At 43.1% G+C, this 26955-nt stretch overlaps 2 protein-coding genes across 5 annotated transcripts in view; one reads left to right on the top strand and one right to left on the bottom strand.

Annotated features, from left to right (window-relative positions):
- Nucleotides 1–10364, top strand: part of tesca (tescalcin a) — a 13510-nt gene extending 3146 nt beyond the window's left edge. Inside the window, exons 4-8 of one of the 3 annotated variants that reach the window (XM_047149773.2) lie at nucleotides 1422–1561; nucleotides 1783–1844; nucleotides 1941–2165; nucleotides 3145–3192; nucleotides 3290–3838. In XM_047149773.2, the coding sequence (XP_047005729.1) occupies nucleotides 1422–1561; nucleotides 1783–1844; nucleotides 1941–2165; nucleotides 3145–3192; nucleotides 3290–3373 (559 nt within the window). In that variant the 3' untranslated portion in view covers nucleotides 3374–3838. Of the gene's footprint in view, nucleotides 1–1421; nucleotides 1562–1782; nucleotides 1845–1940; nucleotides 2166–3144; nucleotides 3193–3289; nucleotides 3839–10169 lie in introns of those variants that run through there. The other 2 variants (XM_017452240.3, XM_047149774.2) reach the window with 2 other exon arrangements.
- fbxw8 (F-box and WD repeat domain containing 8) lies at nucleotides 6921–26955 on the bottom strand. 2 transcript variants are annotated; one of them, XM_053674441.1, is made up of 12 exons: nucleotides 26806–26955; nucleotides 26428–26704; nucleotides 23537–23641; nucleotides 22666–22830; nucleotides 22434–22522; nucleotides 20632–20789; nucleotides 20352–20548; nucleotides 19861–20100; nucleotides 12112–12239; nucleotides 8669–8842; nucleotides 8288–8404; nucleotides 6921–7495 (listed from the first exon to the last, which is right to left on the bottom strand). In XM_053674441.1, exons 2-12 carry the CDS (start codon nucleotides 26668–26670, stop codon nucleotides 7327–7329), a joined length of 1785 nt encoding a protein of 594 aa, XP_053530416.1. In that variant the 5' UTR covers nucleotides 26671–26704; nucleotides 26806–26955; the 3' UTR covers nucleotides 6921–7326. The 2 variants fall into 2 exon arrangements, with proteins under 2 accessions (XP_053530416.1, XP_017307728.1); XM_017452239.3 differs by lacking the exons at nucleotides 26428–26704; nucleotides 26806–26955 and adding an exon at nucleotides 24771–25323.

Here is a 26955-nt window from a genome sequence, read left to right as displayed (position 1 = left end):
AGCTGGAAACTAAAGACACTGACAACGAGGGAACAGCTGGAAACTAAAGACACTGAAAGCGAGGGAACAGCTGGAAACTAAAGGCACTAAAAGCAAAGGAACAGCTGGAAACTAAAGACACTGAAAATGAAGGAACAGCTGGAAACTAAAGACACTGGAAATGAAGGAACAGCTGGAAACTAAAGACACTGAAAACGAGGGAACAGCTGGAAACTAAAGACACTGAAAATGAGGGAACAGCTGGAAACTAAAGACACTGAAAGCGAGGGAACAGCTGGAAACTAAAGACACTGAAAGCGAGGGAACAGCTGGAAACTAAAGACACTGAAAGCGAAGGAACAGCTGGAAACTAAAGACACTGGAAATGAAGGAACAGCTGGAAACTAAAGACACTGAAAACGAGGGAACAGCTGGAAAATAAAGACACTGAAAATGAAGGAACAGCTGGAAACTAAAGACACTGAAAGGGAGGGAACAGCTGGAAACTAAAGACACTGAAAATGAGGGAACAGCTGGAAACTAAAGACACTGAAAATGAGGGAACAGCTGGAAACTAAAGACACTGAAAATGAGGGAACAGCTGGAAACTAAAGACACTGAAAGGGAGGGAACAGCTGGAAACTAAAGACACTGAAAATGAGGGAACAGCTGGAAACTAAAGACACTGAAAACGAGGGAACAGCTGGAAACTAAAGACACTGAAAGCGAGGGAACAGCTGGAAACTAAAGACACTGAAAACGAGGGAACAGCTGGAAACTAAAGACACTGAAAATGAAGGAACAGCTGGAAACTAAAGACACTGAAAATGAAGGAACAGCTGGAAACTAAAGACACCGAAAGCGAGGGAACAGCTGGAAACTAAAGACACTGAAAACGAAGGAACAGCTGGAAACTAAAGACACCGAAAGCGAGGGAACAGCTGGAAACTAAAGACACTGAAAACGAAGGAACAGCTGGAAACTAAAGACACTGAAAGCGAGGGAACAGCTGGAAACGAAAGATGCTGAAACCTAGGGAACAGCTGGAAACGAGGGAACACTTGGGAATTAAGGACACTGAAAACTAGGGAACAGCTGGAAACTAGTTACACTAGTCTGGCTCATTTATCATTTATCATTTATGGCATGTGTCAGATGCCCTTATCCAGAGCGACTTATATTTAATTTCATTCATACATCTGAGCAGTTCAGGGTTAAGGGCCTTGCTCAAGTTCTACCACTGCCCGTTCTCCTGCGTCTTTCAGCAGAGATGTTGCTGCTGTTTGACTAAAACTGACTCGAACCGTATCCAATTTTTTTCGAGAAGGTTCCACATAAAATGGATGATTTGGAATAAATTGCTTGGTGCACACACACTTCTGAAATATCACTAGCAGTGCTAATGCTGTAAACTCACCTGCGTTTTGCTGATGCTGCTTCAGGAACTTCAGACAGGATGAGGTGGGCACTGTGGAGGAGATCGGCTTCGAGGAGTTCCTCACCGTCATGTCGCACTTCAGGCCACTGAACCAGGAGTTGACGCAGGAGGACAAAGATAAGATTAGAAAAGAGAAACTCCACTGTGAGCACACACACACACACACACACACACACACACACACACACACACACACACACACATTATCCAGCTTCATCGTCCATCTTACATGTACTGTAAATCCCTGATGATCCCTGGAGATTGAATATCATTATTTTTTCTCAGAGAAGCAGTTTCCAGGTTTAGGGATCGTGTAAAATTCGGAACGTAACTGAATTTCCGCCTTCTCCTTTCCCTTCCTTCAGTCCTGTTCAACATGCACGACAAAGACAACGACGGCATCATCACTTTGGACGAGTACAGACAGGTAAGAAGGATTTGCTCCATTGTTTTCCTTCAGAAATCTTCAACCCTGTAGTCTCTGGTCTAACGAGCCGCCTTTGATCTGAATCGTTTACATAAGTGCACGCGATCGGGTAACACGCCACAGAGGATCCGACAGAGAAGCCGCCAGGTCGTTCTGATGAAATACTTTGTGTGCGCATTTCGGTCATTTCTGCACCTCTGTGTCGATGTTCTGCAGCTGGTAGAAGAGCTGCTGTCCAACTCTGCCATCGAAGGAGAAACATCCAAGTCCATCGCAGACGCTGCTATGCTCGAGGTCGCGAGCGTCACGATGGGTCAGATGGTAAGGTGTCTATCTCGCTACACAATCGGGGGGGGATGTCAGCTCTTTTATGTCGTTTAAACAGTTCATGCTGGGGACATGACCAAAGTAGTTCGTTCATTAACGATGTACTGTTAGGAGATGCAATAAAAGGAGGCAAGTTAGTTCCTGTTATCACTTACGTTACAGCGGCGATAAAGAAGGATTTTCTACTTACTATTAACTACTACTAGAACCCAAAAAGGTCTTCTTTCACAAGTATAGGAACAGCTATTTATTGCCGGTCCTATACTTGCGCAAACAGTTCAGCCATAACATTAAAACCACTGACAGGTGACGTGAATAATATCGATCATCTGGTTACAGCGGGAGCTGTCGAGGGGGTGGGGGGGGTATATTTATTAGTCAGAAGTATGTAAACAGTCAGTTCTCGAAGTTGACGTGTCGGAAGCAGGACAAATGGGCAAGCGTAAGGATCTGAGCGACTTTAACAAGGGCCAGATTGTGACGGCTAGACGACTGGGTCTCCAGAATGGCAGGTCTTGTGGGGTGCCCCCCACCCCCCCACAGTGCAGTGGTTAGTACCTACTAAAAGCGGTCCATGGAAGGACAACCGGTGAACCAGCGACAGGGTCACGTGCGCCCGAGGTTCACTGGTTTTTAATATTATAGCTATAGATAACTTGGTGATAAAATGTAGCTAGAAATGGACAATAAGTACACATAATTTTTTGTTGTTGTTGTAGTGGAAAATAATGAACCTCGTTGTGGAAACAGTAACACTGTAGCATGTTGAGCTATAACAGCATGACCCCAAGGGTTTTACTGCTTGCCTAGAAACCCCAGTTTGAGACATCAGTGGAAAACTCTCAGTAGCATTACAGATATCAGAATCATGACATAAATTAGCATCGTAGTGCCAAAGAGAACTTTTTTCCCCAAAGAGAACTCTTGGTTAGAATTTCACTCCAGTTTCCACTGATATCCGTGACCCACCTAGGCTCCAGATGAGGTGTATGAGGGAATCACGTTCGAGCATTTCCTTCAGGTTAGTGAAGAACTCTCTCCTCCTCGCGTGTTAAGTTTTTGTCGACGTTTTTTTTTTTTATCCTTGTCGTATAACTGCGCGTGTTCTCGTCCTCCAGATTCTGAAGGGCGTGGAGATCGAGTCGAGGATGTACATCCGCTTTCTGTACGTGGACACGACGACGATGAGATGCGGAAAGTAGACCGTCCGCAGCTCTGTACTAGTTTGACCTTTCGACTTCTTCTCAAAGCATCTCCAAACCTTCCAGTAGTGCTGCTGCGTGCGCGAGTGCGTGAGTGAGTGAGTGACACCTGAACGGGTTGAACAGCATGTGTGGCATTTCTGTGAGCGTATTTTTAAACTGACGTGCTGTATGTGTGGCATGCGTGTAGGTGTTGACTGAAGGACTAGCGCTCGGCTGAAAGGGGAGATTGTTTTGGGATAATTTCTTAATCCCTTTGGCCTTATCTATTTCGGGTGCCTTTGAGCAGAGGTTAAATACTGCACCCAGATAACGCTTATTAACCGTATTAGCAACACACACACGCATATTCTGCACTTATACAGTAGCATGGTCCAGTTTTAAGATTCCATTTCCACTGTCAAAACCTGTTCGGTGTTTGACGTTTGCTTTTTTTTTTTTTTTTTTTTTTTTTTTTTTACAGTACAGTAGATCAAAACGACACGTAATCCTGTCTCACTTAAAATCTCTTCTATAGCTAAATATCCGAGCCGAACCCCCATCTACCACCCTCGCGTGAAACCGTGACGTTCCTAAAGAAACGCTTCACCTTTCGTCCAGCGCCCCCTTCGAACGTACGCACGTTGGTAGTTCCAGCGTCGCAGCCTCGTGCTTCGAGCGTGATCCGTTCCTCTTAGCACATCGTCTTCGATCCCTTAAGCGTACGACGTGAGGGTTCCTCCGATAGACTCGGACTATCAAAACGGCTCAGGAATGAACAGTGATGATCCCCACATCACGACGCTCCCACCACCGTGCTTCACCGTATGTATAGCGTTCTTAGGATCGTACGTTTCTCCAAGCACGACGAGCCGAATTATCGAGCTCTTATTTTGGTTTCGGGGGGAAATAAATAAATAAATAAATAAATAAAGACTCCTGATTTGTCTAAAGGCTCGTGTGCACATTTGTAGACGCACCCTCTCTGTGGTTCTTTCACAGCACGGGAGTTTTGCATGGGTATAGGTCGTCCTGCAGCTCTTTTTCGAGCGACTGCCGGCTTCTCTCTTATCTTCCTCATCATTAGTCCGAGAGCGCATTGCTACGCCCCCAAGCCTTGAATAATAGCGCTCCAGATGTATAATGGAGTTGTATTACTACTAACATTTGTTAGTATCGTACATATATGTAATGTATGTGATTAAAAACCCAGTCAAATATTCCTTGCACTGACTTACCGGGGAACAGTGGGAAGTGCCGTGTTGTTAAAGGAGAATAATCCAAATCCACGCCAAGGGGGTGTGATTTGGGCCGACGTGAAGCAGCCTGGTTTATACTTGACGCACGATTCGGCTCACGTGCGGAAGCAAGAGTTATTCCGCACACGTCCGCACCCGCAAACGTCTGGCGAGTTTATGCACGGCGACGTTAAACACGCCGACTTTTTGCGATCGATGTCGCAATTGTCTTTACATTCAAAACTATTTACAATCTACACAAGCTAGGCAAAACTGATCCTTCGGTAGGTTTGAAGGTGACACGAGAGGTTTTAGAAATCGTACGCTAGACGTCATCGGAAAACCGGTTAGCGTCAGCGCTCGATGACGGTCTAGAATCGTATACGCGTATCGATTCGAGAACGGGACACAGCGCTCAGTCGTTCAGCGGAGGAACACCGGCGGGACCGTTTGTCCTAGAACTTTAAACTATGCTAGTGCGGGATAGGGAAAATATTCAATCAGGGGCGTGTCCGAACGGGACTCCCAGTGACTTTTCAAGAAGTATTAGCGCATATTTCTGTCTTCATTTTCAATATCGATTCGTAAAAGAAAAGAGCGAAAAGAGGAGATCTGGAGCGAGTTTCTCTCATGATCTCATTTGTAAATCAAGTAGTTTGGGAACCCCTGGCCTATGCTACGTCTCTGTAGCATTCTCCGTTTGAGAGTCGATTGATAATGTTTTCCCTGAGAACTTCAGGAAGCTCCATGATTGTTACCACCGGCAAAGTCTTTTAAAACAACACCAGGTGCGATTTGCATTAGAACATTTTTCCCAGCGTTTCATTCTTTCAGTGATGATGCAAGGCCTACAAAGGTTTTTAATATAGTGTCCGAATACCTTTTCCCCCATCAGTTCTGTTTTTGAAACATCTTTCACCTTTTCATCATGCTTACGAATTTTTATATTCAGTTCATATATATAAGTACAATGTCAAACGACATTATGAGTGTGAATCTCAAGTGGCTATACGCACTGGAAGTAAATTAAATAACAAAAAACAAAACAAAAAAAAGTGTCCGAATACTTATTTCCCCTCAGTGTATACGGCTTAAGGAATATATCATGTGACCTTTTCACGAACCTTTTCATAATACACCCGGTGGTGTGCTATTCTAGAAAGAAAATAAACAACCGTGTGACGTGGTGCCTCCCGACGCGAAACCGTTAGCCCCCTGAACTGTACCGTCTTCCCCCCCGAAGTGTTTCATTCCTTCTATACCTTCTGATTTCTGAGTTCTGAATTCTGATTGGTCGGCAGCTGTTGATTAATGTTAAATATTCCATTTTCTATCATCAGCAGCTCTGGTAATTCCTTCTTGCAAAATCACACGCTCATATCGGTAACGTTCCGTGATCGTCACGTCTGTAGCTCCTATAACGTAAACAGGGGATTGTTTTCCGGACGTTCCACAGCGCTAAACCGGTTTAGATAGAAAAGAAAAAGAAGTTTTATTCATTAAATTCTTTAATGAATAAAACGACATAATCGTCGGCAAACCGCTGTCGTAGAAAAGGGAGTAAGACACACCGGGACGTTGTTGTTGTTCGAGGAAAATCATCTCAAACGAACGTTGAGGTGGTTACGGCAACGCCGCTTCATCTCACCGCCCTGTGGTTGATTATTTTCCTCGAACAGCACGCCCTCGAGTGGTTTATTCCTTGTTAAAGCGGGAGGCATTTCGGATAAACTGGTTTTTCTTTCCTCTAGGTGTTCGGCTCACGGCGGAGTCTAAAGGCTGAATCGTAGCGTAAATCTTACATAATAATACAGTTCCACTTAGACAAAGTAACTGTATATGAACATTACACTACATTACATAGCTTAGCAATGTTCATTTGAAGCAAGAATATGTAATAAAGGTGATGTTTTGGGGTTTTTAAAAAATATATATATATTTTACGAAAAAGATTTAGCCGGAAACAGACTTCCATTAGTGTTACTGTAAATATATTAACTTCACAGCTCCAGGGCAAGATGAAATGAACACGTGACGCGATTTGGGATTTTCGCCGAGTCATCGCTGTAACTGTTCATCTGGACCCGATGTAAAAGTTCACCAACGTACACAATGCAGCGCCAGTGTTCCCACAGCCGAGCTGCTAAAATTCCTCTCTCTCTCTCTCTGAGAGAGTTAACGCCCATGTTAATGAGTCAGTGAGCAGAAAAAAAGAAGAAGAAAAGGATCCGGGTGTTACAGTTTAGCACAATAGGCAGTCCTGTTCTCCGGCTACTGTTATCAGAATTGCTCATGCTTACACATCTACCATTAAATATAAATAGAGAGGGTTTGAGGGTAAATGTTTAATCCCAAATGAGATTAAAAAAAAACAAGTGTTCTTTTTTTTTTTTTTTTTTTAAATGAGACATTTTGATCATAGCAATTCAAGTGTTCTGCAATGTGACTGGTATTGTTATTAAATAGATATTAAATTGAAAAAAAGATGTACATAAAGTTTTACATGTGAAATTGACGTCGTCACAGTAATCCTGTGAAAAATAACGATTTGACACTGAAAGAAGCAAAAGAAGTGGAATTTTCGGTCTTTGATTTAAAACTATAAAACACGAAAAGACAAGTATACAGTTAAGAAGTCTATACAGGGTTTTTTTTTTTTTTTTCCTCCCATAGTATAAAGTCAGATTTAGAATCTTCCGGTCTCTTATTGATCTTGCCCGGGAGCGTCGTGCGTCGTCAGAGACCTGATCTCCGAGGATCGGCGAGCGCGTCGTAAGGCACGGCCAGGCCGATGTTGTAGTTGTAGCCGCTCGTCTCGGTGTAGTCGGACCTGCAGATGGGCAGCACGTGGTCCTGCGAGGAGAGATCCACGGAGAAGTCGTAGTAGCAGATCACCCCCCGGTGTCTGCACAGAGAATCACAAGAGCACGAGCAGGCTTTCATGTGACACTGAGTCATATTACAGGGTTAAACGATGTCTAAGTGATGATGGGGAGGTTTTGGGGTGGGGGGGCGATGGTGGATGAGGGGGAGGTTTTGGGGTGGGGGTGTGAGGGGTTTTGGGGTGGGGGGGTGAGGGGGAGGTTTTGTGGTGGGAGATGAGGGGGAGGTTTTAGGGTGGGGGGGATGAGGGGGAGGTTTTAGGGTGGGGGGGATGAGGGGGAGGTTTTGGGATGGGGGTGAGGGTGGGTTTTGTGGTGGGGGGAGATGAGGAGGAGGTTTTGGGGTGGGGGTGTGAGGGGTTTTGTGGTGGGAGATGAGGGAGGTTTTAGGGTGGGGGGGATGAGGGGGAGGTTTTAGGATGGGGCTGAGGGTGGGTTTTGGGGTGGGGGTGTGAGGGGTTTTGTAGTGGGAGATGAGGGGGAGGTTTTAGGGTGGGGGAGATGAGGGGTAAGTTTTGTGGTGGGGGAGATGAGGGGGAGGTTTTAGGGTGGGGGGGATGAGGGGGAGGTTTTAGGGTGGGGGGGATGAGGGGGAGGTTTTGGGATGTTGGTGAGGGTGGGTTTTGGGGTGGGGGGAGATGAGGAGGAGGTTTTGGGGTGGGTACAAATCATTATTATTTGCTTGAGATAGAACTCAGTTAGCCTCGTAACTTTAAATAAATAAATAAAAGTCTGTGCACCAAAGCAGTAACCCATGATGAGAGTGTGTGCTGCTTATTGTTTACTGTGTGTTATTGGAACTCGCGCTGTGTTACCTGCGGTGAGCAGTGAGGTCATCGTCAGTGATGCACGCTCCACGTGGGTTCTTTTCATCGGGGATGTTGGCCGTCACCAGGGTGCTGCTGTTAAACCGTATGTGACGGACCGGGTGCCTACGCGTGCGCACGCACGCACACACACACACACACACATTACAGTTCTGCTTACAGGCTTCTGATTAGTAAGCAAGTAACTAAGTTAATTTTATTTATATAGCACATTTAACACAGCGACGCTGAATAGTGCTGAACTGAGTAAGAAAAAGTCAAATAGAAAGCAGAATAAAACCAAATAATACACAACAGTGAAAATGAGATATTATACAACCGAGATTAAATTGGCTACTTGGAGTAAATCGAATTCTCCGTTTCTCTCACCTGTTGTGCATCTCCCAGAGTTTCGCCCCCATCCTCATTTCCCACACGCAGACCAATCCCTCGCCGCCGCCGCTCACGATCTTCCAGTCGTCCGCCCGCACCGCGGTCACGCCCATGTGATGGGCGTACAACGATACCACCGAGGAGCCGGAACGCAGGTCAAACACTCGCACCCTGAGCAAGAGGGGAAAAAAAAAAAAAACGTGAACAGAACACAAAGACGGATGCGTCTCGATTACCGTGGAGACTTTCAATTAATTACGAAAACAGTTCAGCAGGTCACCCCACTCTTCATTTCCAAACCTTCAAAGTGTCTTTGTGAAGATTGAATTATTGGCTGCCAGCCAAAGCAAACATAATAAGTGACCAAGAAAGAGGCACAAAGGATTTGGAAACCATCTGTGCCCACTGTTGCTTAATGGTACCGAAAGCAGCCAAGAGATAACCGCACGTGGAGACGCTCCTAATCACCGAAATCTAATTACGCTCAGACGAGTGAACGCTTCGTCCCCGTTTTAGAGACGCTGAGCTTTTGATATACGTCGAAGTATGATCTCACGTAGAAGACGTTGTGTGGACACGTCTTTGTGGAGTTTAATTGCATCGAGACGCTCTTCGTCTCGCTCTCGCGAGTGAGGGAAATACAGTCCCTGGCAGTTCCGAACTTTCATTAATCTCATGCTGGAACGCGAGATGATTTCAGTGAGCTGTCGAGGAACACGTTTCCTCCAATAAATCAGAAACATGGGTTTCCAACAGGTCCTGTGCCAGCGACTCTGGAGAGAAACGCCACAGACTTAAACACCGTGGACAGTTTGTTCCTAATGTTCAATCACATCATATTATACCGGTCCTGTGAAGAAAGGACGAAGCTTCGGTTATTTATCTTTTCTCTCTCTCTCTCCCTCTGCCTCAAAATTCAGAGTCATATTTTATTCATACGCATATTCAAATGTATATTTTATTAGTAATCGTTATTTATTTTGAATTTGTATTTTAAAAAAAAAATAATAAAAAAGTTTCCCCAATTCATTATTACTATTTAATCAATTTCACTTCTTTATTTTTGAACTTCTATTACAGTTTTTATTTTAGTTTCATTTTCTCTATTTACTGCTTTTTTTTCTCCATGCGCTGGGGAGCAGCATTTAAATATAAGAAAGGTGCTAAATATAAATAAAGTGTATGATGATGATTAATAATAATAATAATAATAATAATAATAATAGTAATATTGTATCGCTTGGGAATGGCTTTGAGGGAACAAATATTATCGCTCTGAAGATTAACAGAAGTCAAACTGACAGAATTTCTGAATTTTTAAGTCACAAAAATATTCCTGACAATGGAGTTAGTATATTTTACAGAAATATTACAGTGGAGATTGATCGTAACGTCAAAATATCACATTGTCATATCACCCGTCCCTAGTTCCAGCTCATTCTGTCTCTCTCTCTCTTTGTCTGTCTCTCTCTCTCTCTCGATCGAATTAATTGGTAAGAGGGTTGAATGCATGCATCAGGGCCTGGCCTTTGGCCACTCTAATGGCCACCCAGACCTCAATTTCCTCCTTTTCCGCTCTGGGGGTTTGGACGGAGACGGTCTATCTCTGGCACTCACACAGATCATTTTGTTGAGCTGCTCCATCACAGAGACAGACAAAAGGTAAGAGCCTCTTCCACTCTCTCTCTCTCTCTCTCTCTCTCGCTCTCTCTCTCTTCTTATTGCAGATGTGCGGATCGAGAGAGCGCTCTAAGGATGCGGCGATGATTAAAAGGGGCCACAGCTGGACCCCGCAACATGAGGCCCTCAACCCTTGGCTGTGTACTTAGCGCCGGAGCGAAAACGCAGCAGGAGTCGATCTACAAAGGCCCGCCAAGCTTTTCTTTACTTGCCAAATAGTGCTCCTGCTGTCCAGGCACGAGTGCGACTGAAAGCCTCTTTACTTGGCACAGCATCTCGTACTCTGAGAAACAGGTTCCAGATGTGTTTAGGGGCACGTTTTTTTGTTGCTGTGAAGAATTCACGACGGATACACTGTCTCTCTGCTCCAGAAGCAGTTCTTTGTCTGCTTAATCAATCTCCTTGAGGTGATGAGACTCGGATAATAACTCCATGCTTTTATCTGCAGAGTTTTCAGCCTCCTTGACGATAAGTGTCTGAGCCTTTCAAATCCTTTTTACACAGCGGTTTCAAAAGGTTAGCAAAAAAAAGAAATAAAAAAATTATAAATAGATAAATGGACAACGACAAGATGGAGGCTTGGGCTTCACGACGATACTGGGGGGGGGCGGGGGGGGCTGGGGGGGGGAATGAACTGCATAGTATTAAAATCACATATACACATAAAAAAAAATACACATTAATATAGAATACCTGTTGTACTCATACAAGTAAAAGAAGTAAAAAAAAAGATCATTAATAGTTTAATAATAATTAATTAATAGAATGAAAAGTTACGCAATAATAAACAATTTATATATGTTTGTTGCTAATTTCCATTATTAAATATTACGACTTTCAGAATTTTCCATGTTCAAATACTCAGTCAATTTATTGAATTATATATATATATATATATATATATATATATATATATATATATATATATATATATATATATATATATATATATATATATATAAAAAGATTAGAGCAGGTGGTAATAAAATAAAATTAATCAAATATAGTTTTGCTCATTTTACGCATTTATTTCTGGAAAGAAGCCAAATTTTCTGGCAATATTTTATAACCTGGAAATATTTCTTTTTTAAGAAGCAGCAAAAATATAAAAGCAACAAAATATCAATATGAGCAGCAAAAATGCATGATGGGTAAATGAATGAAATCTATATACTTAATCTCTTCTTTTTAGCTTTCATAGTCTACGCAATGTTTTGTTTGTGGCAGTGTATCATTATTATTATTATTATTATTATTATTATTATTATTATTATTATACATTCAACTCATTACATCCAAAAATAATTACATTCAAATTTGAATACTACTTTATTATTATTACTATTATTATTATTAACAATAATAATAATAATAATAATAATAAATTAAACTTATAGACATTTAGAAACCCTGTTAGACATGGAAATGCTTTTGTGCTGTTGCCTGCTTTGGTAAGACTCCAGTGTTAGGAACACAAAAGAATCCATCCTGCCCTACCGGACTCGAGTTATGCTAATACGTGTACATATAATAGTCTTATCCATTACCGCCGATAAAAGACTTCACGGCAGCTCGGTATGTAAATGAGAACGCTGCTGCGAGGTTATTAATCCCAGCGTGTTGAGACACTTACAGTCACTTGAGGCTTTCAGACTGCCAGAGAGATAACATAAGTGTGGGTGAGAAAGTGCACGAGAGATATTGTGTGTGTGTGTGTGTGTGTGTGTGTGTGTGTGTGCATGCGCGCGCACGTGACGTACCGCCTGTCTTTGTTGCCACACACCAGCAGATGCAGGGGGGCATCTCTCAGGCTGATGCAGGTGAAGTCTCCAGCCGAGTTCCCCAACACCAGCTCCGCTTGGCCGGTCTCCAGGCTGTACACCCGAACCTGCGGACAGAGGAAGACGCTGCACGGTGAGGACCGAGAGATAAGTGATGAAGAAAGACAAAAACAGATGAGAGAAAGGTGTGATCAGACAAAGAGTCTCTGACGACGGCAGCTTTCCAACTCCGGCACCTGTTCGAGCTCCAGAGACCTCCGACGACCGACTGGTCCGTCTCGACACAGATCTCTGCCCTGTCGAGGGCTATACAGCAAAATAAAAACTTTACTTTTCCTTTATTTTTATTTCTACTTAAACGAACGCAGTCGAAAATAATTAACCGGCTCTCTTTCGAATCTTATCGGCTGAGATCGTTTTGTTTTTTTTTTTATCTGCGTGGTTAAATACAAAATGATGGCACTATACGACAAGGCTCTTTTTTCAGTGTTCTACTGAACACGCGGCTCATCTTTGATGTGATCCTCGTGACGTTTATGTTATATATTATTTATATCACGTACAGAATTCCTTTAAAGCATGTAAAGAATCGTTCCCTCACTTTCTCTTGACATTAACAAACTTAAAAAAAAAAAAAACTTTTTTTAAACGCATAATTTGTCCCTAGGATCAGCTTTAAATCTGACAATTACAAAAACACTGACACTGGAGACTCCTTACAGGACAGTAATCACCAACAACGTACCTGGAGCGCTCTACGCTCTCCCTAGCTCTCTAAAGCTCATTTCCTGTCGTAATTCAACATTCCCAGTCCTAATCCTAATCCGACACGGAGTAAATCGACCATATCTCTGTAAGCAGGGTTGGTGATTACGGCTTTAACTCGATTTAAAATGCTGCAGTCTACGCTCGAAGAGATTCAGATTATTAAGTACCACTGTTTTCCACTAAAATGTGTACAAGCAGTTATTATTCCTCCACACTCATTACTGCTGCCGCAGTGCGAACTGGCTTCGGGAACGAATCACCCGGAAACGACTTTCCAAAAAACGTTTTTGCCGCAAAAGAAATTGTTGGATAAAAACAAATCCGATGCTGACAGCTGGATGAAAAAGAGCTCCAACTAGCTGGCAACATGGCTGCTCCACAATTGGCATATTGGTGGTTGCAGCTATCAGCAAAACACTGCAAAGGCGCAGGGAAAGAAAAAAAAAAAAAAAAGGAAGGAGAACAGCCAAATTGGACATGAATAATTGAACCGACGAAAGATAAAGAAATCATACAAAAGCGAGGCAAGCGGAGAGAGAGCGGCATGATGTAAGGTTTGTGAAGGTGCCAGATGTTTAGTGGCACCAGGACGGGCCAGACACTCTTAATTGAGCGCTGCCCTCCAGCGAGCCAAAACCTCAGCAAGATGCGAAACATGACAAGAGAATGGGTTTGAGGAAAGGAAAAAATAAAAACGGACTCGGGTTTCTTTGTTCTGCAGAAGAGTAGAGAAGAGAAGCGGGTCGTTTTCGCTAACACGGACAACGGCGTAAATAAACGTGCCCTCGATTGACGGAGACTCGGATGTTTCACGAAATAGACGCACATGACGACTGTATTGTCATGCATATTATTTTTTTACGTTTACAATTATACCAAGAGGCACCGAGACATGCTGGAATTAATTCATGCTCAAGTGTTTAGAGATACTGCTTCAATGTGGATTAGGCTCGTGTGTCATGTGCCTTCTTGTTGATCCTAGATGGGAGACTCGAGTATTCCGTTGTAGCCGAGTATTAAATAGACACAGAGACAATGCTGGTATTGTCATGCGTTAATTTTATTAAGATATACCAAAGAACGGCTGCAATAAATTCATTTCCATGTGTTCAGAGAGACTGCTTCACTGTGGATTCGGTGAATGTTTTATACACTACTTACGCCTCTTAAATGGATAACAAATGATCTGATTGTACTTTGATGCCTCCTTATTTAAAAAAAAAATAATAATAATAATAATAATAATGAATGCAAGTCTAATAAGCTCCTGTATATCTCTCAATTTCAGCACCTAATGGTGCAATACGGTGCTGCGTTTTTGCCAGACAGACTGTCTGCTAAATGTGAAAGTGGCGCCTCTGGGTATGCCAGCGTGAGCTGGGTGCGTGGAGCATGTGCGTGTGTGTGTGTGTGTGTGTGTGTGTGTGTGTGTGGCTGGCTTCATGTGTAAGTGTTCCAGACACACAACATGGTTCACAGACACTCACACCCAGAACCTGCAGTCCAGTTGAAAAACAAATCTGATATCGCACCAGAAGAAAATAAATAAATAAATAGATAGATAAATAAGTCATTAACGTACTGTACAGTGAGATGCGAGCAAGAGGTTGATAAAAAAAAGTATCAAGGGCTATCAAATTAGCCGCTATTATAGTCATCCCGTGGACACGTAATCACGCATCATCCCGAGAGGGTGTGTTTTATAATAATAATGATAATAATAATAATAATAATGATGTTATTACTGCATCATGAACGCGAAGGCGTGCCAACATGACTAACAAGAAAATCCTTGCGTGCGGAGAGAAAAACAAAGAACAAAACAGAATAGTACTGACGAAAAAACAAACAAACGAAAAAAACAACACCGAGCAACGGGAAGAACACGGCAAGGCAAATTTTCAAAAAGTGTGAGCACAGTCACATGTTCCTGGGTTTTACTGCCGTTTTTACTTTTTTTTTTAAACAAACAAAAAAAAAAAAAGAGTAAACGTAATCACTACCAGAGGCAAATGTGTCCTTTCCCCTTCGGTGACTCGTGTTTTCTTCGCATTTCATAAAACATCAACGCTACGATTACACCGTGTCGGCACATTTGAAAATGTCGCCGTTATAAGTTTGACAGAATACCAACGTTAGGCTGCTTTCACACTAGTCAATGTTTTCCTCAACCGCTAACACGCTAACATGAAATCCTGTACCAGGAAGAAGAATTTCTCCGCGTTTAACCGGCCGAACCGACATGGAGTAGGCTTGTGACGTCGTGCTCAACATGCCATCGTCCTATTGCGCCTTCTAACTACTGGAGATGGGATCACCCGTGGTTTTGAAGGCCAGACATGCGCAACGTGTGTCATGTACATGTGACAACTTTAGCGCTAAAATGTTTTTTTTAAATTGTTCGACGGTTGCAAGTCGGCTTTAGCTGCTAGGAATCTGTCGATATGAATGTCTCGGCAATTCCCCGTACGACTGTCAAAGACTTAACGTTGAGGACAAAGTGCCTGGAAGAATATTAGGGATAAAACACTTCAGGATGTGTTGTTGTAGAAAGTAATTAACTTCAGGGAGGAAAAAGCAACCCCCTGCTTTGTATCAAGACCATCACACCACCCCATCTTTATCCTTATTTTCCTAGAACAGTACATCCTGTCATTTTATTTATTACTCATTACGTTATTTAAACAGTATTTGATTAATGAATCAATCTGACCGAGTACTTTACCTGTACTTTATTGTGCACTTTCGATCGTCGGCCATTATTACTTCTCAATACCACGCTAACATTTGAGTACCGGTTTCGTTATCAAGGCATACTCTTTTACCACTGTGACAACACTAAAGCAAAGACGCTTTGGGAAGTGTGAATTTTTTCACCAACAACGGAGTGAACTCTGGACGCCTCCTTCCTTTCATTAACAAGTTTTAATGAGTCGTATGCCTGCTCGTTAAGGAACACAGAAACACCTCAAATTTGCCAGTGTGTGTGCTGGCAACTCTAACTTCCCCTCGCGCGGTATGAAAACCCCGTCAACACGTGACGGCGATGGCAGACATGACAATGACATGCAGGCAGAAAAGGTGCTGATCATGAATTGGCCAAATGGAGGGATGTCAAGGATCAGGAACAGAAACAAGTCTAACGACGTCTGATGGTAACTTAAACGTGTTGTAGCGTCGGTGAGCTGTGAACTTTCGCTGCATGAAAGTATTCGTTTTAATAGTTTGTAATCTAGACTCTGAACAGTTTTATTCCAGACGCTCTGAAAGATTGCTTCCTGAACCTCCCGTTCTTCCTTTTGAGGGAGACATATAGTCATGTCCTTGTTTTTTTTTACCAAAACAACATTGGAGGAATTCTCACGTACCGCAAGTCGTTCGCACTGGTCCTTGGTACAGAGCTAAGATTTCTGCTAAATTAACAAAGTCAGTAGATGTGCTGAACGCTGTGTAGGATAAAAAGCCTGTCAACATCACATATGACTGATAGACTCTGGATGAAACGATGTGTTCAGTTTTTAAACTTCAATTTTAAACGTCTATTGCCAGGCCAGAAGGGACCTTACAGGGATTTGATCCAGATAGGAATGTAAAGATGATGCAGTCCTGTCAATCTTTCCATGGACTATTGCTGTTTAAAGGGGAATTCATTACTTAACAGAAGGGTCTTCAATTTTATATGCGAAGGACCAGGGTGGCTACAGGTTTTTATTTCAGCCAAACAGGACCCGCAGCTGATTCTACGTGTTTAGTCAGGTGAGCTTGAAATTCAATTGTCTATTAGTCATGGCTTCTGTTTTCTGAATGAAAACCCACAGCCACACCAGCCCTTAAGAGTAGATAAGATCAAAGACCACTGGGCGAGGCAATGGACCAGGTGATCGGGCAGGGAATTGGCCAGGTGATCAGCCAGGCAAAGGTCCAGGTTTTGGGTCAGTGAATAGGCCAGGTGTTGGGCCAGGGGACCAGCCAGGAAACAGGCCAGGTGAAAGGCCAAGCAGAAGAGCCAGATGAAGGGGCCTGGTGATTTGCCAGGCAATGGGCTAGACCATGGCCCAGGAAAAAGGCCAGGTCACCAATCATGGAATATGGTTCCAGGTGATGGGGCCAGACATGGGGGCCAAGCAATGTGCCAAGCAACTGGCCAAGCAAAGGACCAGGGCAGGATTTCCCAATTCCAGTCCCAGAGGGCTGTAGTCCACAGCAGTCTGGTGATCTCCCTACGACAGGACATTTGATTTAACTCAACAGTTAATGAGCAGGCTTAGTAGATGTGGTCCAGCAGAGAACTCACTGGCAAGACCCAGAAAGTTAAAGGCAGGCAAATACAAAGCCTCCTGTAAGTACCTGGATGGAGACTTAGTCTGTCTGGTTCAGCTCTGTACTCTAGCACATAAAAGCGGATCTTTGAGGTCTATGGTGTCCCCATTTCCAGAGACCCTAGGTAGACAAATTAAACTACTAGTGTAGCCTTGCGATATCAGTAAGGAGCCCAATGTTAAGTTAATCGGAAGTACCGCATGTCTACAAGATCATCGACTTGTGCATGTGTTAGAAGCAAGGACGACTCTGGAAGAGGTATACAGCAGTTAATTACTATAGGAGCCTGAATTTCATTGAAAATATACCAAACCTGTAATGCACCCATTGTCAGTTGCTAGTTTCAGTAGCTTCAAGTTTTTCATCTTTGCAGCTCAGTGGGGTTCAGGCAGGGTGATGGAGTTCACTCAAAAGTGATCTGTTTTTTGGCTCTGGGAAACTTGTTGTTTTGAGCACTGTGTGCAATTTCTACAGTGTGAAGTGCTGCCCGCTGTATTTTAAGGGGTTCAGACAGAACTCTCAACCGGTTGTTAAGATGATTTTGTTCACTTCAGAGTTTATCCTGCACTGAAGTCACATCAATAACAAAGATTACTCAATTTCACCCCTCCTAACCGGCAGGAGTCGGGAGAATCACCTAGATAGTTTTATGTGCATGTGCATATGTATGCCAAGAGCTTCAACAAAGTCACAAAAGGTGCTATATGACAGTATTTCTCTATACACCTTTCTTTTTATTGTCTCACACACCTACCAGCCCTTGTGTACCCCATCCATCCATCCATTTTCCATACCACTTATCCTACACACAGGGTCACGGGAGAGCCTGAAGCCGATCCCAGGGAACTCGGGGCACAAGGCAGGGGACACCCTGGATGGGGTGCCAACCCATCGCAGGGCACACACATTCACACACTACGGACAATTTGGAAATGCCAATCAACCTACAATGCATGTCTTTGGACTGGTGGAGGAAACCGGAGTACCCGAGGAAACCCCCGAAGCACGGGGAGAACAGGTGGTTCCCCTCGTCTTGCTGACTACCTGAATGACAGGCCCAGGTTAGTATGGTTGAATGGTATTTTGACCAAGTTACGCCTTTGGTTTAATCAAACGTCTAATGTAGTTCTACTTCACAATCTACAGCATTAAAAATAATAATAAGATAATTCTTCACAAATTGAAGTAAAAAAAGCAATTTTGAAAAAAAAATATATATATATATATATATATATATATATATATATATATATATATATATATATATATATATATATATATATATATATATACACATACACACACAGCCCTAATTATACTAGAATTGAGGCAGGATTCCAGCAATCCTTCACAGAAAACAACCTAGGTAAAGACCACACTAAAAATTATTCATCGTTCTGCTTCTCTGAGCAAAAAGCTGTTAGAGGGTGACATATTCCTCCCCTGACATCATTTAACTGGAACAGGGTTTTGAGAAATTGTTCTGTCACTCAAAGATTCGGGGTTTGCTTCTCCGTGGTTTTGAAGCCTGGCTCGCTAATGAGAGTGTTTAAATGGTGGTGATGTCAGCGGGGAAGCAGAGCCAAGCTATTGTCTAAGACAGAGGGACACCATCTGCACACATCCATCATGCACTCATCTAATTACTATCAACAGTCACCCTGCTTTACACGTTACTCCATCTACCATTCGTTCCTCTGAGGGCTGGTCCTGAGCTCAGGTGAGGATCTCTTAAGACCGAACAGGTTTTCTTTTTTAAAAAACAGCTTTCTTGGTGAAGTCTCTAGCGACATAAATAGTTTATGTTAAAAGGTATACACATTGGGCCAAAGTATTGTTAAGGGTTTTTTTTTTTCTTTTCACATTGCTTAAACTCTAATAAGTCCCCCGGGGTTTTCTGGTAATGTAACATATCAGTCTCTAACGTGTCTCAGTTATAGACTAGACAAATAAAGCTTTGTCTCTCAGTACTGTCAAGACTAAAAACAAACAGAAGTCTCACAGGTGAAACTTTGGGACCCAGGGTTTGTACTAATTAGGAAAGTGGTCCTAAAGGAGAGGATCTATTTCTGAAAGGACCCCCAAATGTACCACACCTGTTCATAACACGTGTGCTCTGGGAGCGCATATACACACATCATATCAAGAAATGTCATGTAACAAAGGTTAATTACCAAAATGCATAGCACAAAGATTATTACAAGGCCATGAATAGAGGGATAATTGTAATAATAATAATAATAATAATACAAATTAGGTCAAACAAGCTGTGACAGTATTTCTTTTGCTTGAATTTCTTTCCTTTTATGCTTTGACGGCATGTTAAATTGCTGAATTGTTGCAATTGGAATGTTGGCTTGACCGTCATGTTGCTTAGCAACAAAAGTGCACGCTGCTTTCGACTGAAGCCCGTAACGTGCGATTTCTGATCTCCGACTGGAAAAAAAACAAAACAAAAGGAAAGCCCCTTCAATTCAGAATATCTACTCAGAAAGTCAGGAAGGTCTCCTTAACCCCAGGTTCAGCAAATGACGCAACATGGCCGCTCGGGTCTGTGACTTTTCAATGTAACTCTCTGAGTAAATCATCCATAAGCATTACACATACAAGTCTCACAGGAGTATACGTTTGCCCGCTGACCTTGTTCCCGCCATCGTTCATGCCCCAGCCGCAGCTCTTCACCCCCACGGCAGCTCGGCATGCGCTCACATCCAGGCAGGTGACGGGCTGGCCGTACACGGAGTGAAGCACTCTGGCTCCTTCCTCCTCCTCATGGTCTTCCTCTCTCTCATTTGGACCCAGCAGATACACACACTCGCCAGCCCAGGCTGAAACCAGTGGACTCTCCCGCTTTCCTGGGACCACCAACACCCCTTCCACCTAAACATCCAGATAAATAAACATTTTCGTGACCTCTGGTTACCCTAGAAGCTCTTCCAGTGGTAACAGGAAATAACCTGTTTTCTGCAGACATTCTACAACATTAAATGCAACTACAAACGGATAAAATGCACAATGGGTCATTGTTTATTTATTTACTTGGCAAATAGCTGTCGTAAAGGAGGAATAAAACACAGAACGTGGTGTCAGACACCTGGTTTGGATTGGTTTCGTTCTACATATTCACTTACAGGTTTAGCCAACTGGGTGAGACACACGGTCCTCCAGTAGCCCCGAGCGTCCGGAGTGTCCACTCGCACCTCCGAGCCAGCCGCAGAGGCCACGACCGGAGCATCGGCGCTCAGATCGAGGGCACACACCTGCTGCAGGTGCTCATAGTGATGGATGGGCTCTACGCCAGATTCAGTGCTCCAAACATCCACGCATCCTAAGCATTCAGACGTATTTTAGACAGGCACGGTCATGATAAACAAAATGGACTGGCTAAACAAAAACTCTCGACCCTCTCACCGTTCTCATAAGCGGCGCAGGCCACAGCATCGGTGACTCGTACCAGACTAACGTATGGCGGTGGTGTCTCGTCTCTGATGCTGTGAGCAGGCTGCAGATTCCAAGCACCCGAGTCCCAGTGAAGCGTGTCCCACAGTCGTACGTCACCGGACGTATACCTGGGGAAATGCCTAATATTAGAACCGCTGAGTACCGCCAGCACAACACATATGAACAGATAAACGTACTCAAACACGGAATAGAAGTTTTTTGCTTTCGTGAAGGAACGAGGAAGCTCACGTGACAAAAAAAAAGCCCACATTCATTAACAAGCGCATTGCGATGCACCTACGGCATCTTTGGTAACTGCCTGGTTGGTGGTTTAACTGGTGTTTCGACTTAGCGCACATTTTCAATCGGCATAAACAAATGAATCCATTTATCGCCGCTAGCCTGTTCTAAGATGAGTCAGGACACCGTTGGGTTTCTTTGTGTAGGGTATCATGTGTTTACGTGCTGGTGAGCATGGCGATAGGAAAGGGGAGGGGGAGGGGTGTGAGCCCCCTGCTGGGCAAACCATTCACACCTCACCACATCGGGACAGAGATAAACCGGACAGCACGACTGAAGGGTTTTTTGATAGTACAACACCGTATACAACTGCCACAATAAAAATGAATGACATTTTTATACCTGGTAGGCTAGGTAAAGAAAAAAAGAAATGCTTATGAAAAAGTTAAAATTCTTAAAACGCTGATTGTCTACTTTCATACGAGTCATTAACCGCTACTGTGGTGCATGACATCACAAATAACTATAAATAAAATGCTCAACACGGGCACGCCCAAAACAGGCAGAAATACCATGTTTTGGAATTAGGCTATTAGATTAGGCTCCTTTTTATTTATTTATTTATTTCGTAAATGGCGCACTTATATAGCGCTTTTATCCAAAGCGCTTTACACTGGTTCTCATTCACCCATTCACACACCGATGGTAGCAGAGCTGCCATGCAAGGTAAAGTAACTTGCCATCGGGAGCAACTTGGGATTCAGTGTCTCGCCCAAGGACACTTTGGCATGTTGAGTCACATGGGCCGGGAATCGAACCGCCAACCCTACGATTAGTGGAGAACCCGCTCTACCACCTGAACCACAGCCGCCCCATTATTATTATTTCTGTGTTAGCCGTCACCCATAAAGAGAACGCTTAGGAAGCCATTTTTCTCCCAAATGTGTGGATCATAGTGACATGATAATGTCACGTAAATTAATCACATATACATTACAGCACAGTGAAATTCTTTTCTTCACATATCCCAGGATGTCAGAGCGCAGGGTCGGCCATGATACAGCGCCCCCTGGAGCAGAGAGGGTTAAGGGCCTTGCTTAAGGGCACAACAGGGGCAGCTTGGCAGTGCTGGGGCTTGAACCCCCGGCCTGCCGATCAGTAACCCAGAGCCTTAACCACCAAGCCACCACTGCCTACCTTATTTATTTTGGAAATAAACAAAGTCCAGTCATTATAAAATATCATGGGCGGCTCCAAACACAAGTAATAACCGACTGGTAGGGTTTAAAAACCAATCAATTCACGTGTCTAATTCAGACCATCTGGAGTGATGTGAATGACTTCATAAAGATCATAAAGAATGTCCCATGATTCTTAACACTTAATACTGTTTGTCGTTCCTCTTCTAATTTATAATCACACTATCCGGTGTCACCTGAAAGAGTTCCCTTTTGAGTCCAGGTTTCTTCCTAATGTCGTCTCACGTGTCGTAAATAAACGTTATGTGTGTGTGTGTGTGAAAAGACACTCACCCAGCAATGACCAGTCTATCACAGGAACTGACATCACACAACACTTTTCCTAGTTCATACTGCAGATGGCTGACTGACCCGACTCGGTTCTGTAGGACGGAGAAAAGAACGAGGATGAAAGCTGTACACGTTTAAGTCTCAATTTTAATTATGGCAAGAGAAGGAAAAATGCTTATCATCTTGACGTCTCGTATTTCAGTTCTTATTCTGAGGGACTGCTCCAGCTACTCACCTTCCAGTTGTACTTGACAGTTTTCTCAGTGTTAAAGCAGTCTCGCAGTGTGCTTTTCCAGCAGGGGGAGTCGGAGACACTCGCCCCTCGGTGATACCCCTCCTCGAGGAACAACCTGTACCACAGGACCTCGTCCTCCGCTAACACTCTCCACGACTTACTCACCTGATGCACAGGACAGGAAATATCAGACTATATCAGGTGCATTCGACTCTCTGATTCTATATGAATCGGATTCATCTGTAGGTGTTGATTCGTTTTCTAAGAACTGCAGCTCGGACACTAGTTCAGGTCATAATTCGAAGGATCGCTTTATATTAATGTGCATGTTCCATGTCAGCCTGCATCACACCATGCCGTGGTGAATTACAGCGCCCTCCACTAGTATTGGCACCCTAGGTAAATATGAGCAAAGAAGGCTGTGAAAAATTGTCTTTATTGTTTAAACTGTTGATCGTTTGTTGAAGAAAATTCACAAAAATACTAGGAACAGGAAATTGTTCAACCATGACTTCCTGTTTCACCGGGGTAAAAATATGAGGTAAAAACATAGGCCAAATTCCGTTAGTGATTCATAACAATGGGTAAGACAGAGGAATATAGCTGTGATGTGCGGCAAAAGGTTGCTGAGCTTCCCAAAATGGGAAGCGGCTATAAGAAAACGCACGTGTGTCTATATCGTCTCAACGCACTGAGAAGAGGACGGTTCGAGTGGCCAAAAAATCTCCACGGATCACAGCTGGAGAATTGCAGAAGTTAGTCCTGTCTTGAGTCAGAAAGTCTCCAAAACTACAATCTAAAGTCACCTCCATCACCACAAGTTGTTTGGAAGGGTCAAAAAAAAAAAAAACAATAAAACACAACTGATTACCTGAGCGCATCGTCCCAGATCAGCTTTGTTCAAGAACTGGAAAATCTTCAGCGCCAGTTCATACGGCAGCTCAATGTCAAAGAAAGGGATCTCATTCGCCTCGTTCTAAACAGGTCAGAAGAAGGGAGAGAGCAGGATTAGCAGTGCGGTGTCTAATCAATACTAACCAACAGCATCATCATTCACTGAGCAGATATTCCATTCCCTTTTGAACCAGTTGTAGATCCTCTGTGAAGTTCGCTGCATAATTTTCCCTCGTTTTGATATGTGGGCTTAAAAGTCAATAATAACGCTGTCATTTCAAACAGATATGTAGTGATTTATATCCTTTATTTCACCACAGACAGAACTTTTTGCCTAGATTTAAGTGTTTCAGGTGATTGTATAAAACGCCAAGCCTATAAAAATGACAAAAAGAAAAGAAATCCTGCTTTTTATATTATCTATGAATAGTATAGATAGTATAGTATGTATTTAGTATAGTACTAACTTCCATCTTTTTAAATATATTTGTCAATGTCTAATATCATCTGTAAGACAAACCTGGCCTCGAGGTATCTTAAATATCGAATGTGGCACTGCAAGCACTTTAACAAGCCGATACAGTGTGAGACATATTTTGGGCTTTATAGAATTCTTTAAGAATCGGGAATTTATTTTCCGCCTAAACTAATATTTAGCATTTTGTGTTGACGCCTCGGTCGCGTCTTCACAATCTTCACGTGTCTCATCTGCTCTTGTTCCCTTCCTCTCAGTTCAGCACCACACAAGACTTCAGTGCAGCTCCTTCAAATCTCCCTCCCTAAAAAAAACAGCTAAAACCGGTCATTTCCACTCACCTAATTATGCCATCAATCTCATTGTGGCCTTTACATTTTAGTTTGCTATCTCAATTATATAAACAAGCCATTTTCTTTTTATTCTTCTTACTTTTACTGTTATTTTTTTTTTAATTATTATTTCTTACCGTTTATTTACATCGTCATTACTATTTTGATTACAGGGGAACACTGCGGTTTTTGATTGCCCCGCACCACCATGGTTGGGGGTTCGAATGCCACCTCCACCCTGTGTGTGTGTGTGTGTGTGTGTGTGTGTGTGTGTGTGTGGAGTTTGCATGTTCTCCCCGTACTTCGGGGGTTTCCTCCGGGTACTCCGGTTTCTTCCCCCAGCCCAAAGACAGGACTGGAACTCCAGGACAACAGCTTTTCTTTTTTTAATGTCCTGAACCTACCAAATCGTGAATAAACTGGTCGATGAGTGTAAGTTGAGTTCTCCTCTGAGTGCGTGGTGGAGCTAAGAGGAGCTGCTGCTGCTGCTGTTGTTCTCCCCGCTCACAACGCCGCTTCCTCCGCATTCTCTCCTCCTCCATCCTGGCCAGCAGGGGGCTGCTCCTTCCATCCAACAGACCCTCTGCGATGGATACGTACTGTGGCTGATCTTTACAGCCCTCCTGAAGACCTTTCGAGCCTTCAACATCTCTGGGTTTCTTCCCAGATTCACCAGCATGGCCGCTTCTCTGCTCATTAATCCCATCCGCTTTACTGTAGTGTCCAAAATATCCGACATCACTGTCATCTTTTAACCGAGTCTTTTTCTCCAGTTCGTGTTTCCACCGCTTTCGAAAATCCGAAAGCTCGTCTTCGTCCTCCATCTCATATCTAACCGCTACCCGCTATATTAATCTAATGAGCTTTTCCTTGTTTAAATGACTCCTTTACTGCAGAACCGGAGCAAAACAAACTTCGCGGTCCGACCGCGAAATCGTCTCGGCTGGATTACACGTCGTTACTGTAAATGGTTCCGGGTGGTGTGCGATATTAAAAGCAAGTGCAAAAACTGCATCTGAAACCACGAGATATTTTTCCACACTATTTTGTAGCCAAGTCTAAAAGCATAACGGAGAATATTGAACGTGCGCATTGGTGGTGAAGCTAGGCCTTCCTTGTACACCATGGTGGCCAGGTTAGAAACAATGACATAATTGGGATGAGAGTCTAAAATACTAATACACATCCAGTTACAATATGGCTCCCCCTATCTCTGTGTAGCCCGAATAGAAGCCCCATTAGACATAAACTATCCCATATTTGTTACGAATAATATAAAACACACGTTTAAAAAAAATAAATAAATAAAAGGAGGACAAATGTTTATTTATAAAATTGCACAAGCAACACCTCTAAATATGTTTGGCATAAACCTAGAAAAAGTGCACCTATTATGGTTTTTCAGATATTACTTTTCATGTAGTGTGTTATAGAGCTGTTTGTGAATGTAAAACGTTTGCAAAGTTTCAAAAATCCGAGTTATTGTCTCCCGAAAGAAGGAACCGATTCTAAACAGCTGAAAGGAGTCGTTAGTGATTCCTGACGTACATCCTGTACTAACCTAGGTAGGTTTGTAACAAACAAAAAAAAAACCCGCCTCTGGTCGTCATTGGCTGCTCGCTGACAGCGGTATACCAAACACAACAGATTGGGACATCGGGCCAATCAGAGCAGAGTTTGCTCTCTGAAAGGAGGAGTTTAGAATGAATCCTTTAGAACGGATCATTTAACGAGTCATTTGTGACACTGGGGGGGAAAGTGTAATGCTGCAGTTTAAATCATGAGCACATTAAATCTTTCGTATGAGAGCTTTAAAACAAAATTAGGCACGTTTCAAAACCAGAATAGGTGTGCTAATAAATATAAATAAATGTATTAAAATAAACAGTAAAACAACGATCAACTGAAACATTTTTTAAATTGCTTTTGCCCTTTGCTTCCTTCCTCCATCCCTGTCAGGAACAAGTTGTAGGCATCTTGTTATATATTTTTCCACACACACACACACACACACACACACACACACACACAAGCTTAGTGGATAGCACATTTGCCTCACACCTGCAGGGTTGGGGGTTCGATTCCTGCCACTTCCCTGTGTGTGCGGAGTTTGCATGTTCTCTCTGTGCTGTGGGGGTTTCCTCCAGTTACTCCGGTTTCCTCCCCCAGTCCAAAGACCTGCATGGTAGGCTGATTGGCATGTCCAAAGTGTCCGTAGTGTCTGGGTGAATGTGTGAATGTGTGTGTGATTGTGCCTTGTGATGGATTGGCACCGTCTAGTGTGTACCCCGCCTTGTGCACCATGCTCCCTGGGATAGGCTCCAGGCTCCCCGTGACCCTGAAGGATAAGCGGTATAGAAGAAGGATGGAATAATAACTGCATTACATTAAAAGAAAAAGGGTGGTGCAAAGGGTATCTGAATACTGCATTTAACTTACCAACTTTTTCCATTTGTTCTGACTGCTCCTTCAGTTGGCTTTCAAGCCTTTCCAGATCAGACAAAGGAAGATCAAATGGTAGGTCACCATCATTTTAAGACTGAACAGTGCCCTGCTTTTGCTGATTTTTTAGAATCATGACCAGCTGTT

The sequence above is a fragment of the Ictalurus punctatus genome, chromosome 22, assembly GCF_001660625.3.
Source record: "Ictalurus punctatus breed USDA103 chromosome 22, Coco_2.0, whole genome shotgun sequence".
Taxonomy (NCBI): domain Eukaryota; kingdom Metazoa; phylum Chordata; class Actinopteri; order Siluriformes; family Ictaluridae; genus Ictalurus; species Ictalurus punctatus.
Note: the sequence above shows the minus strand (reverse complement) of the source record. Positions and strands in the feature narration are given on the sequence as shown.

Excerpts from the sequence above, each read along its gene's own strand:
- fbxw8 (XM_017452239.3), bottom strand. The coding sequence starts at position 25,190 with ATGGAGGACGAAGACGAGCTTTCGGATTTTCGAAAGCGGTGGAAACAC. Across the intron at positions 20,790-22,433 it reads GATAGACTGGTCATTGCTGG|GTATACGTCCGGTGACGTAC; the intron begins GTGAGTGTCTTT and ends GCATTTCCCCAG. Across the intron at positions 8,843-12,111 it reads TGTGGCAACAAAGACAGGCG|GGTGCGAGTGTTTGACCTGC; the intron begins GTACGTCACGTG and ends CCTCTTGCTCAG.